This window comes from Pundamilia nyererei, unplaced genomic scaffold (assembly GCF_000239375.1).
Source record: "Pundamilia nyererei isolate P.nyererei 1_Seehausen unplaced genomic scaffold, PunNye1.0 scaffold00041, whole genome shotgun sequence".
Lineage (NCBI taxonomy): Eukaryota > Metazoa > Chordata > Actinopteri > Cichliformes > Cichlidae > Pundamilia > Pundamilia nyererei.
In genome coordinates this window covers 566,921-580,799 of record NW_005187442.1, presented here as the reverse complement: position 1 = coordinate 580,799, position 13,879 = coordinate 566,921, and the positions used below count along the sequence as shown (strand labels likewise).

Sequence of the window (13,879 nt, the reverse complement as noted above, 5' to 3'; positions counted from 1 at the left end):
TTTTTTTGCGTGTGATTGTAGAAAAGGAGTGTGTGCTTGAGGAGATTAATGGTTAACACAATAAAGTTATTAAGCTTGCACATGTGAAGCCTGATGCTTAGCAGGAAGTGAACCCTCAGGTGTGTGTCTGTGAACGCTTCCCGTTGTTGAGCCTGCAGAGGCTTTGGCTGAGTGTGATGAGTGAGCGGGTCAGGCCAGGTCAGATCTTTGACCCTGTGGCTAATAAACTATCAGTTTACACATTACTGCCAACATCAACAAAATCTTAACATGACCTCTTTATGTGACCTTAGACATAATCACCGCCTTCCCTTTTAAGCACGATTTCTTTCTGTATCTCAAATCCTTGCCCTAAAACGTTGCCCTAAAGCTCTTGCAAAAACTCGTACACTCTTTACATTCAGATCACTTTTTCCAGTTGTTTCTGTTTTTCTATGCCTTTGCCTAACCAAACACAGTTTAATGGATTGCAGCTCAGACTTGAGCTAGTTAAACTAATAATGAATAAATGCATAAAACAATACTTGGAACAGAAACTCTTAGCAACCGACTGCAAATTAGGCCGACGGGAGAGAACATTAAAAAAAAAAAACAACCTCTCCCTCCCTGTCTTTGGTCTCTTAAAAACACACAAGTATTGTCTGCACTGAAATGGCGAGTTGTGTTTGTGCATGTCGAAGGCAGCCTGGCGCTTCTCTCAGTGTTGTAAGATTTTCCCAGTTTCAGACAGTAATGTGGTTTAAAAGCACTTTTTCTATTTCTATGTGCTCGTAGCTTGAAGGGACAGTTCACCCCAAAAACAAGTTAATATATTTTTCCCCTTCAATTCAATCTATATTGTTTTAGCGGCCTTCTTTGAGATGTTGTTTGTAGAAATGTCTGCCATCTCCTGGATTTAATGGAGACGGATTAAACTGTTACTCAAAGCACCAAAGAAAATAAATAAAATGAAATGCGTGTCTTTTGCCCAACAGCCAAAGGAAACATGGAGCACCATTAAAGATTAAATCCTGTAACTCAGTCACAAGCAAGAGGCTCTTTTAGATTCATTTTGTGTTTTTTCAAATACATTTTTTCTCGAATTTGGAGATGTCATTTCACTGTATACAAAAGAAGACACCTTGCCAAAGCTGGGCAGGTCAAAAGGAAAATGCATAAATTTGATTTGGGGTTGAACTGTCGCTTTTCTAGATGAAATCTTTTGTGTTTATTTGCACTGCACTTCTCAGTAACTGCAGCAGTGTTGTGTTGGTTTTTAGTTGCCTGCAGAACGGGCAAGATCAGTTGATCTATTTGTTCCGTTCTTTTGAAATGTATAAAAAGCAGTGAAAAGTCCCCGTGCAAAACACACAGCTCCATTCAATGCTGCTGCTCCCAGCTACCGGTCGCCGCTCACCTTTCTCTTTCTTTCTTCAGGCCAGATGGATATCTGGCAGTGCTGTTGTTTAATAGCAGTCATATGAGCACTCATCACTAATGTCACTGATGGAGGCGGTGATAAGTGCCACAGAGTTAAAGCTTCCTGAGGCGACTTTTTTTTTTTAATGTTTTAAAACTGTTCTTCCCAGCAACAGCCAGACAGTTTCGGGGCTACAAGCTGTTGACCTGCTTTATCCTCTTATCAAAGTGTTGACACGAATCAGCAACAGAGGAAATTGGCTTTTAGTTGAACATAGTACACCAGGGTTAAGTGTTTTTACTATATTACTGCAGTTTAAATCATTTAAAAGTAAGTTTTCTGTTTTGTTTTTTTGTTTTTTGGATTATGGCATTAAAAAAACTGATTATGAAGAACCCCCAGTTTACCCATCACTCATTGGCTCATAACGGCGTGCCTTTATTCTGCAAAAGTAACATAGTTCATAAAATCTTTCCTAAACATATTTTTTGATAACCTAAGAATGATATTTAAAAACAAATCAGATTCGTTTCAGTCATGGATTTAATATTGGTTTTCCTAGCAGGTGTAGTTGTTCCCCAACAACCCTTTTTATTTATTTATTTTTTTGGAAAGGCTTCTTAAAATGATGAAACAAAACCTATAACTTATAAGATCCACTCTAAAGATAAAGATCAGAGAGTCTGAGTGTGTCTGGATGTTGTCAGTATGATTCTGTTTCCAGAGTCAGCCGTCCAGGGGAGGTTGAAAGCTTCCGGTGTCTGCAAGAGTTTATGTGGGTGGGCTGCTGTATGTGTGCCGAGGCTGGTCCCAATCAAGACGCCAACCTCCTAACAGACTGTTGCTTCTTTCTCTCTGCAGGACTACTTGGAGTGCATAAGTAACCAGTCTCGACTGGCCTTGAGCTCTGAGGACAAAAAGTCACTATTTGGCAACATCCAGGACATCTACCACTTTAACAGGTACAACACAGAGCGACGGACATAATCAGGAAAATATAATATAATGAATAAGAGTGTGTGGCATAAAGCAAAGACACTCAGATTTCCTATATTTGTTGGTTTCTGAATTTTTGGAGATCAGAAACGGAGATCATGTGTCTCTAAATAATTTGGATATTAAATTATTGTGTTTCCTTATTTCACATAACACCCAGTCTTGGTTAAATGGCTCTAATTTCTTCTCATATCATCGGGAATCTTTACTAAAATGAATCATTAGCCAAATATTGCAAAAAAAAATCATTTTAAATTACATTAAAATATATTATTTCCTCACAGGTATAACCGTCTGTGTTATTTTAATGCATCCATTAGCAGCTCTGCTCATTTAAATTTTCGCTTCATGTTTGTACTTTTATGAGAGGTGTATATTACTTTATTAATTGTGTCTCTCATAATTCCCAGGATATGCTGGTGTAATTTCAACTATTCCTGAACATGTTTGACAGCATATTCAGGGGTTAAATACACAACACTCCAATTTTCCATCCACAATAGATTTGTGACTTTAACTATTTGCTGCTACTGCAATAAACCATTTAAAATGTGAGTTGCCTGACTGAAATTCAGTTTCACTCTGTTACTGAGTTCTGAGTTACAGATCTGTTTGTGCCACAGATGTTATTCTAATATCGAGAATATTATAAAATATCTCGATTAAATCTACTCTTTTTGTTATGGCATCGCTATGGTCTTAATGGAAAATTACGTTTAATTGGTGCCTCTCTGAAGGGCTAATGAAATATCATAAGCATCATCGTGGTCTAAAAATGATAACCAGCTTCTCACTCAGCTGTAAGATCATCCATCAGCTGCAAAATGTTGCAGTATCTGTTGGGATAGAATGACATTAGACATTAAAATCAACCTGGATTTGCCGCAAAGCTTCTCTAAACGGCTTTGTCTCTCCACTCACCAGTCACTTTATTGGGTACACCTTGCTAGTACCTGGTTGAACCCCCTTCTGAACTGCCTTAATTTTGGTCCATGATGTTGTCACGCAGCTGTTGCACATTTGTCAGCTGCACGTCTATAATGTGACTCTCCCGTTTCACTACATCTTATAGAGCAAAGGTGCTCTACTGCACTGAGATGTGGCGACTGTGGACTGTATACAGTGAACTCATTGTCATGGTCATGAAACCAGCAGTACTTAGGTAGGCCGTGGTGTTTTTAAAACAAGAAGTCAAATAGGTTTTAAGGGACCCCCTAAACTGTTACATCACTGTCCGTCTGAATTGTTGATACAAGACGGGATGGATCCAGGCTTTCATGCGGATTACATTATATTCTGACCCTACCATCCAACAATTTTCCGATCTTCCACTGTCTCTTTGCATTTGTCCACATATGTAAATGAACCGAGCTGCTGCCATGTGATTGGCTCTTTTTATGACCTCTTTGCCTTAAAGACCAACTGAACAGGTGTACCTAATAAAGTGGATGGTGAGCATAATGTGCCAGCAGCCTCCCGTCTCTCTTAGGCTCCACAAACAAAATCTACGGAACACTGAAAATGGACTGTGCCACCTGTTGTTGTTCTATGAAACGCATTGTTGCAGCAGCCAGGCCTCTAGAGTGTGTGTGTGTGTGTGTGTATAATCAGTCCCAGTCTGCATGCTTGTCACCTCTAGTACCATTTCAGTGTGTGAGTTTTGTATTCAGATGAGATGGCAGGTCCAGCATCAGTCATGGTGGTCTGGAGACACAAACATTCACTCCCACCTATTCATTTCTCAGCTGGCCCACACAGTCAAACTGGCCAGTAAACGGAAACATAAAAGCAGTTAAAAGAGGTCACAATGACCTCATGCTTTAGCCATGAAACAATAACTTCAGGAGTGGCTGTTTCTTTCGTTCTTTTTGTCCCTACACTGAATTTACAGCTGCACAACAGGAGCTGCTCCCTGTTTGAATTCATGGAAGTTCTGAATTTGTTCAGTGGCCTATCACCTCATTTTGAACACCGAGATTTTACTCGTGAAATTCAGCACAACTGTTGGAACAATGAACCACGGGAGAGTCATTTATATGTGTGTGTATTCAAGGAAGAAACAAAAGAAGGTATAAAATGTAAAGCCCGGGAATACAGTGTTAACTGCTGTGAACTTTTTTTGCTTCAGGGATCTTCTTCATGATCTTGAGAAATGCAACGCAGACCCCGTGGCCATCGCAGAGTGCTTTGTATCCAAGGTAATCAGTTTCACTGTTCACAGTACTGGAAGTAACTGAATACATTTAGTCAAGTGCTGTACTTTCAGGTACTTGAGTACATACATTTTATAATACTTTATATTTTGCTTTTTACCCCCCACTGTATTTATTTAACAGCTATACTTACTTGCTAGTTTCCAGCAAATGCAACATATTGTAATAGTTTAATGCTTTTTAGGCTTATACAAAGAAACAATGTCACAATTCAGATCTTTAGAAGTTGTCCTCTGAATATCTCAGATGCTTTCATTTATATAGCCATTGAGAGCCAAGCTTAACTGTTGTTTATTTAACAGAATATCTAATATTAGAGAATATTGTGGAAAAACTAAAGATTTTGAATGAACTTTTACTTGCAGTGGAGTACTTTTGCTTAGTTTTATAGGTTTAAGTAAAGGTCCTAAGTACTACCCTGTACTGTCTGTTTCTTTGCTTGCATGGGCTCTCCTCCTCTGCTTGTTGAAACCTGTCCATACAGCTGCTTTGGACACATGCACACACACATAGAACAACATCAACGAGACAGAAAATGAGAAACTAGAAATGTGAAATTATCGATACCTTCCTCAAATCAGGTGATGACATTGCTAAAATGAACTTCCTAGAAAGTGCATTGAGGTAAGAAGCATTATTGTGCCGGTGCGAATGTCAGTTTTAAAAGCAACAGCAGGGCGGGGAGGAATGACAGCACCTAATCACCTTTTTGCTTAAGAGGGATAATTGTAGTTTTCATCAAGGAAAATGGACTCAGACTCTGCTCACGGTGTCAGAGGTCCTCTTTTCTGTATGATTCAGCTCCTGCTCTGTCTCTCGGTGCCCTACAAACTGGTGGCACGATTATGTCCCATTATAAAGTGCTGCATACCAGCACTTTGTGTAAAACACTTTGCGTTCCCTCCCTTTCCTTCTGCAATTACACCCAAAACCGCAGAGCAACTGTCTTTCCGTGTACACACAAAAAAAGTCACAGTTAGTGTCACAGACTCTCTAAATGCAGCAACTGTTGTTGAGACGAGCTGGTTTTATGGCTGCATAATTAACTGAGAGCTATAAACAAACCAGCCTCATGACATCTTGAAACCAGCTGATTAATCTTACAGTTAGCAAAAAGAGGTCTCAAAATAAAATGGCATTCATGTAGGGAAAAGAAGCTTTTTGTTGATGTCTTGGTGTCAGACGATTGTACTGCTTGCTTTCAAATGTGCAAAAAATCGTGCGATATTTATTGGTTGTTTGTGCAGTGGATAAATTGGGAGACAGCCAGCTTGAGAGCAAGCCTCGGGCTTCTGAAAACACATCCGTACTGCTGACGTACTGCTCTTGTAAGACTCGCATATACCCATTAAAACCATTTAAAATATTCTGTTTTTACTGGAAGTGGTAGCAAGTTCCTGCCCCGTCTTGCTGTCAGCATTTCTGAACACGGTTTAATTATAGTTGTACGGCAATATGTAAAGCTTCCTCTTCTTCTCACAAAACGCCAGAAATTTCCAGCTCATATCTAACTGGTTGATTGATTCAACTGGTTTCTCTTAAAATGTGTATGTGCATTATAGTTTCACACCCTGTTACTAAGTTTTAAAGGTTGAAAGCACTATATTTTCACCTTGAAGGGACTAAAACTAGCAATGAACTTGCACACCTGATGTTAGAGTTAAACCCGGGCGCTAACAGTCTCACATTAGGCTCTTCTGTTTAGTGATATTTGTATTGAGAGTGGCTCAAAACGCTTGTTACCGGTATTTATTCATGTCTGGATTTCAGTGTGTGTTTGTTTTTAAAGGATTTGGTTTAGTGTAGATTTGTCATCAAGTAGCTTTAATACAGTTGTATAGGGGGGTGGTCAAGAGTTGGACCAGCACCTGGAAATGTTTAGTCTCCACTGACCAACCCACTACTCTAACATTAAGAAGCCACAGTTAGAGCTCTGTGTTTGTGCATGTGTCCTTAATGATATCACAGGCTTCTGGTAAACGGGTTGTAGCTCAAATTCCACTTTATTGCTAAAAAAAAAGGTTAGTCAAGGTTTCAAAAACCCTGGAAAACTGCTAAACCTCTCTTTCGCTATCTACAGTGAAATGCACACACTCGGAGACGCACACAAACACTGCTAATACCTTTCTAGTCTCAGCAGCCAAGGATGACATGCAAGCACAATGTTTGAAGAGGAGACAGATCTAGCTGTAAATCTCCGTCTCTCCCTTCTGGATAATTGGCTATCTATCCTCATGTTCTTTTCTGTTTGACTAAATCTTCGCTGTGCTATGTGTTGAGTAAGCCTTTAAAGCATTTTATGGGTTGCTACATGCTGACTGAAGCAAAGAGAGAACAATTACGCTGAATTTTTTTGGTCCTAATGATCCTCTGAGTTCAGCGCATACCTGATGACTCACTGTGACCAGTCCGGTCTCGTAACAATAAAACCTGCAGCTTTATTACCTTGCTATTAAAGTGATGAGTGGGCGCGTAGCCATCTATCAAACTTAAACTTTTTCTGTCTCCCTGCATACCGATTAGTGGCCGCAGTTCAAATAAGTACAAGTCTTTTCTGTGTAATTTGAATCTTGATCTCTCAGAGAGGTGTGTTTATTTTTCGTGATGTGAAGCAGCTTAAAGTTAATAACTTTTGGATATTTTGACATGATGAGTATATGATTTTAAGATAGCTTATATGTATTTTAAAGGATAGTGTATTATAGGCATGAGTTATTTCAAGGCCTTCTGGTTTCCTGGTTAGGTTCAAAGAGTGTGCACGGACGGGTGTTTTTTGGCATGTCTGCGCTCATGCGTGCGCTCTAAAATTTATATTATATAGCAGACGTTATGCACTTTGTGGTCTTGTGTTCACAGTGCAGGAGGATATTAGGAGTGTGTATTAGGAGTGTGTTGGTTTGTGTCATCAGAAATCGATGGTGGCACATCTGGTTGTGTTTAGGCCTGGTCTGTGGCGGCAGACTGCTGGAGACGTGGAGAAGAGCTCTGCTCTTCAATTAAGAAAGGTTCCCACGAAGCACCTCGGGCTAACAAATCATGGGAGGATGTCTGTGTCTTTATGTACGTGTTCTTCTGTTCAGTATATTTTGGTGGGATATACTGTGTGCATGAGGTAGATTGACTCTTTGCTTCCAGCTGATTGGACGTCGTATTTAGTTCAAATCAAAACACGCACACATCTAAAGTGGGTACGTGCTCGAAGTTTATTAAGAATCCAGCGATCACATTGTCCTGGTTCATAATGTGCACTCTTTCACACACATGCAGAGCAAACTTCTTCTACATGTTTATGCTAACACTTCCTGAAAGCTGTACACATCCTGCACCCTACTAGTGATTACGGACACAAATGGAGTTCAGTTACATTCTCACGTTACGCAAGAGAAACGAGTTTATCACAAGGCCTCCAAGAGAATATGATAAAGGGGAGCGATGAAGAGGAAGCGCTTGCAGGGAGAAAGGAGGGATCGAGGAGAAGAGAATATCCATAAGAGATTGGTGAAGAGAAGATATCAAAATGTGTTGTAGAAATAATCGTCGGGAGCAGGCAGGGATGATGGGAGGATGAGAGCAAAGAGGTTTAGACTAGCTTTGATAACTCATGCTGTCTTTGATGTCTTTGATATTCAGGGAGGTATGCGAGGTGGGAAAAGTCTCAGTTAAAAGGGAGGTGGGTAAGGTACGAGGGGATATTTAATCTGAGTGCTCAGGGCTGTTGGGATAAACAGAGAATTAAAGGCCAGGATGGAAGCTAATCATAAGCTACAGGGATGAGGTTCAATTAGGATCAGTGAACGAAGGAAGAGTGGAAGCCTTGTCTGTGGGCTTTAAGTAAACATGAAATAACCCAATTCATCAAAGTGGACACAATCCACTGCAGATGTATTATAACCACTGATTAAACAGGCGAAAAAGCATGTGGATACATATTGACCTGTAAGGGATTATGCAGTACCACAGCTTTCCTGTCTGAGCCCATTTAATCACAGCCGCACATACTTTAAGTTACTGCTAATAATTTGGCTGGTAGTGCTGCTGGGTTTAATTTGAATGTATTCGCTCTTGCGTCGTGTGTTTTCAAATCATATCTGCATGATATGAAAACCCATTAGAGCCATCTTCCTTGTCTTCCTCAACAAGCTTTGCTTTTTGACTTTCTGCCCTGCATAAACAAGATTTTTGTTTTAATCACTATCTTGCTTTAAAATCTGTATTTTCACAGAGAAATTATTGCTCTGAGAAAACAGAGCAGCACAGTCTGCAAATAAAACTATAATAGCACCAAGGAGTTGTGCAACACTGACAAAAACAAATGCCGACCTCGTGTGACTGTTGTGAGCCAGCTAATTCTTTTTTCAAAGACCTAAAATTGGGCAGACAGACATGATATTATTAGTAAATTGCACAAATCCAGACCAAATGCTCAGAGGTGTGATTGTTCTCCTCACAGACTTACAAGATATTTCGCTACCACATAATAAAGTGTCAAAAAAATAAAAACAGTCAAAGCAAACTCCACACTATCTCAACAACTATGCAGTTGCCAGTGCCATAAAATCCGGGCATTAATTCCCCTCCCCTTTCATCTGGTATAATCATCAGGTCAGCTTTGGTTAATACCTCTAAAATTATATACTTTCCCATCGGCTGTTGATGACATGGTGGACTTTACACCTGCTAAGTTGCTCTGTGTTAGCATTTTTATTGTTGGCTTCTTACCATTATCAACACCAGCATTTAACTCAAAGTACAGGTTTGTGCTTTCGCTTTGCTATGCACCTTCATGCATCCACTAAGATACAGTGCCAACAAGTGTGACATGACATCATACCGTCTGACACGTTTCTCCTCTACACTCCTCAGTCTGTCTCGTTTCATGTTACAAAGCTGCATCGACTCATTTGCTCTTTTTGTTGTTGTGTTTTACAGAGTCAGGAGTTCCACATTTATACCCAGTACTGCACCAACTACCCACGGTGAGAAAGCTACGCCCTGTGTGTGACCAACCATGCTTATTCACTAATGGGGCCCACTGTAGAATTGTTAAGTCATCCTGATCTCACCTTCACATGCCATCTTCCCAGCATCTCACATAGCTCTATTGTGTATGTTGTTCAATGCATTACCTTATCCCCCCTTTCTGATGAGCTGACACTCTCTATAGAAGCCTCCTCAGCAGGAGTCAGAGTGTCTACTGTCAGTTGTGCCTCAAGGTCTCTCTAAATCCCTCCCTTCTTCTTTCAGTTTTTTCTTCTTTTCCTTTATTGGTGTCCTATTGACAGAGTTACAGCCCATATACTGACAGACAGGGTATTAAAGTTGTCACCTTATCATAGCTAATGCTGTTAATGTTTTATCCTGCTTTGTCTGAGTGCCTCAGTTCCATGGTGCACCTGTGTGTTACAATGTACGGGGCTTTTTGTGTCAATTTCTATATTGTGTGTAATTAAATGAACTGAAATATGATGCAGTTCTTCCTGCCATGACACAGTGCACCTTTAAAACACTGATAAAAAGGCATAAGAAGGAGGAAATGCATACAATCTAATGATGACTAATTGAATGTTCTGTGTGTGTGTGTGGGGGGTGGGGGGGGTCTGTTGTCAGCTGTTTAAGATAGACTTTCTCCTACATCCACACCACAGCTGGTGACCCCTATCAAGGTCACACACGACACACACAGACTCATACACAGACTGGGAGACACTTACATATGCACAGACACACACACGAGCTGTAGATGTATCATGGTCATACTGAGCTCAGAGGTCAGGTTTCCTCCAGAACAATGTGAGGCCTGTGTGGAGCTGCGCTGGAATTTAGACATGCAGACATGCACATGAGTGCACACACACTTACACAAGACACAGAAGAAAGAGACAAGTTCACAACTGTCTTCCTCTGTCTTTTTCCACTGTGCGTGTGTGTACACATAAACTCAAACACATACAGCCTCCGTTGGGTAGTGAAAAAGTTCTTTATTCTTCAGTAGGTCAGACAGCAAATGAGCTCCACCGAGCAGTAAATGTGGTTTTACGAGGCTGTAGAGTGGTACAATATGTTGCAAAAATTAGTTGATACAGGCCAAGCTAACAATAAAAGCATCAAATACGCAGATATTTGAGATATCTGGCCCTATTTTTGAATAAAAGACTCAGCAGACCAGGCAGCATTTTTCCAATCTTCTGTTGAACAGTTTTGGCAAGGCTGTGCGAGTTGTAGGCTCGGGTTTCTGTTCTTATCTTAAACAAGTGGCAGCCAGCGTGGCCTTCTGCTGATTTGGCTCATCTGCTTCAACGTTGTGCATTCAGAGATGCTCTTCTGCATGCCATGGCTGTAGGGAGTGGTAATCGCCTTGAAGCAGTCTTTCCACTCCGAAAACTGCCACTCACTTTGTCTTTTCTCTTTTTTTTGACTGTTGCCTGTAAAGCCTAGAGATGGTTGATCAGTAGATCTGGTATTGCTGAAATACTCAGCTCAATCCAAACAACTATGCCATGTTCAAAATCCTCATTCTGATGCTCGATTTGAAGATCAGCAGGCTATCTTGACCATGTCTACTTGCCTAAATGCATTAAGTTGCTGCCTTGTCATTGACTGATTAGATGGTGTTAATGAGCAGTTGAACAAGTGTACCTAATAAAATGCCCAATGACTGTAGCATGATAGCGGGACACAAATTTGGCTTATTTTTGTATGCATTTGCAAATGTACGTGCACACAGTGTATGGCTGCCAGAGCTTCAAGAATAATAAACCTCATGGAAAAAGTACACATAACAGCTCAGATATCATATTGTGTATTAATTTACATACCTCACTGTGTTATTCAGAATTAGCATAATATTAATTTAACCACGTTGTTCAAGCGAAAAACTGAAAGAGAATCTCTCAGTCCTCCTTAAATGTTTTTATCAGGGCACATACCGATCCCTGTTATGTCTCTCACTCTTGGTTAATAATCCCTTTGTGTTTGGGTGATATATAATTTTTTCCCCCCCTCTCCTTCAGTTTTACTTTACAGCTCTCACTCGTCATCGCTGTCAAATTACAGTTTCCTGCAATTCTCATCTTATTTGCTGCTTTTTGTCTCCACAGGTCTGTTGCTGTGCTCACAGAATGCATGAGAAACAAGGCGTTGGCCAAGTTTTTCCGCGAGCGCCAAGAATCTCTGAGGCACTCCTTGCCCCTGGGCTCCTACCTGCTCAAGCCAGTGCAGAGAATCCTCAAGTACCATCTACTATTGCATGTACGTCTTTTCTGTCTAGCCCAAAGCGCACACGCACACACGCACACACGCACACACGCGCACACGCGCACACGCGCACACACACACACACACACACACACACACACACACACACACACATAATGTCATCCAAACAGTTAGTCTTTACCCACAAAAATGTGAGAGCAGCCATAATTATTATTATTATTTTAACCTATTCCAGTGCGAAAGCATGTCTACGGTTAAGTAACTGAGCTGAGATTCCAGCCCACCTCTGATGGAGAAGCCAAATGTTTAGACATATGGTGCTCAGTATGCATGTTCCTGTGTGTCTGTGTGGTTGCATTACACTGCATGCATTGTTGTTATGAACACAAAACAAAACATTGTAGTATGAACATGCTCGTGAATGTTTTGCTTTCATTGTGTGCAAATTCCAATTGGCAGCATTTAAAAAAATAAAATAAAAAATTCTTATAATTTTGTTTTACTTATTTGTGCCACCTGTGCAGGAGATAGCCAACCACATGGAGAAGGACACAGAGACCTATGAGGTCGTACAGGAAGCCATAGACACCATGCAGAGAGTGGCGTGGCACATCAATGACATGAAGAGGAAGCACGAGCACGCTGTGAGGTTGCAGGTACAGCGAGCTCTCTCACATACATTAAAATCGCGACTGAACCTTTCCATAAATCATTACATGGATGACGTGTGATGGCGTCTCCTGCGTGCGTTCCACAAGTAAACTGCTACAATACTTTGAAAACCTTTCAAGGAACAAATTGTTTTAGCGTTCTGCGCAACAGTTATGTGAACTCCAGGTTTGAATCGGCCAAGGCCCCGATGCTCCCCGCATCTTACACAAGTCAGTGCATTTTCCACTGGGCTAATGATGGCCTTGCATAAGGAGGACACATAAAAGGGAAGCTTGTTTCTTTTATCTGCTCGGGGGACAGAATGGTCTGATGAATGCAGGAATGTGGGGGAACAATTTCCGTAAGAGTCTGAAGGAAGTATTTGCTTCATAAAAATGGTCAGTTTATGCTTGTTTTGTAATTTTCTTCCCTTTTAATTTTCTAAACATTTATTTAGGCTTCAGTGTGTTTGTCCTTCCACCCAGTAACCTTGTTCAGGTCATTTAACACTCTGTTTTCATCTGTATTTCTTGGTTTGTTTTTTTTTGAAAAGTTGAGTTGTCTCATCGTATTTATCTTTTGTGCTCCAGTTTGGCAACACAAATATGTTTAGTTTTTTCTTTGTTTTTTTTCCCTCAGTTTCGTCACAAGGGCACGATTGTGTGTCCCCCTTCTTGCTGTTACCATGTTTAACTCTCGTTACTCTGTAACCCTGTGATTGCTGCAGGAAATCCAGAGCCTTCTTACCAACTGGAAGGGCCCTGATCTGATTGGCTACGGAGAGCTGGTCCTTGAAGGAACATTTCGTCTGCAGCGTGCCAAAAATGAACGAACACTCTTCCTCTTTGACAAACTTCTATTAATAACTAAGAAACGAGAAGAAACCTACACGTACAAGGCTCACATCCTGGTCAGTGACGCAGCTTGAAGAACTTCATGCCCTGAAGAAATGCTAAGGATTTCAATGCTTGTGCTCCGTATTCTAACACTACTTCCTGCCTGTCTCTTGTAGTGCTGTAATCTGATGCTGGTGGAAGTCATCCCTAAAGAACCACTGAGTTTCAGTGTGTTTCACTACAAGAACCCCAAACTACAACATACAGTTCAGGTATAGCAACATTACATAAGAGAAGACATGTCAAACCAGACACCAAACACCCTTTGAATTTAATTACACGTTTGAAAATGTAGCTACGAGCGACATCGTGCAAGTCAGAAGTTGTGATGGTTGTCGCTTCGTGATTTGCAGCTGTCTTATTGTTTTGTATTTAGTCCAGGCTCACGTCACGGAGCTGTTCAGACACGTAGACTGTTTAAAGGCTAACGGTAGCCATTGTTGTTTCCTAATAACTGTTTTTCGACGAGCGCTGAAAAAGAAAGCTAATATGTGTTATGCAACAAAGCT

The 13,879-nt window shown here is 40.7% G+C and overlaps 1 protein-coding gene across 1 annotated transcript in view; it reads left to right on the top strand.

Moving 5' to 3' along the window:
• The window catches only part of LOC102210802 (pleckstrin homology domain-containing family G member 1), a 33,115-nt gene that overhangs the window by 12,000 nt on the left and 7,236 nt on the right, over nt 1-13,879 (top strand). Inside the window, exons 3-9 of the mRNA XM_005731013.1 lie at nt 2,261-2,361; nt 4,524-4,593; nt 9,538-9,584; nt 11,706-11,856; nt 12,348-12,479; nt 13,202-13,384; nt 13,487-13,582. Coding sequence (XP_005731070.1) covers nt 2,261-2,361; nt 4,524-4,593; nt 9,538-9,584; nt 11,706-11,856; nt 12,348-12,479; nt 13,202-13,384; nt 13,487-13,582 — 780 coding nt within the window. The remainder of the gene's footprint in view (nt 1-2,260; nt 2,362-4,523; nt 4,594-9,537; nt 9,585-11,705; nt 11,857-12,347; nt 12,480-13,201; nt 13,385-13,486; nt 13,583-13,879) is intronic.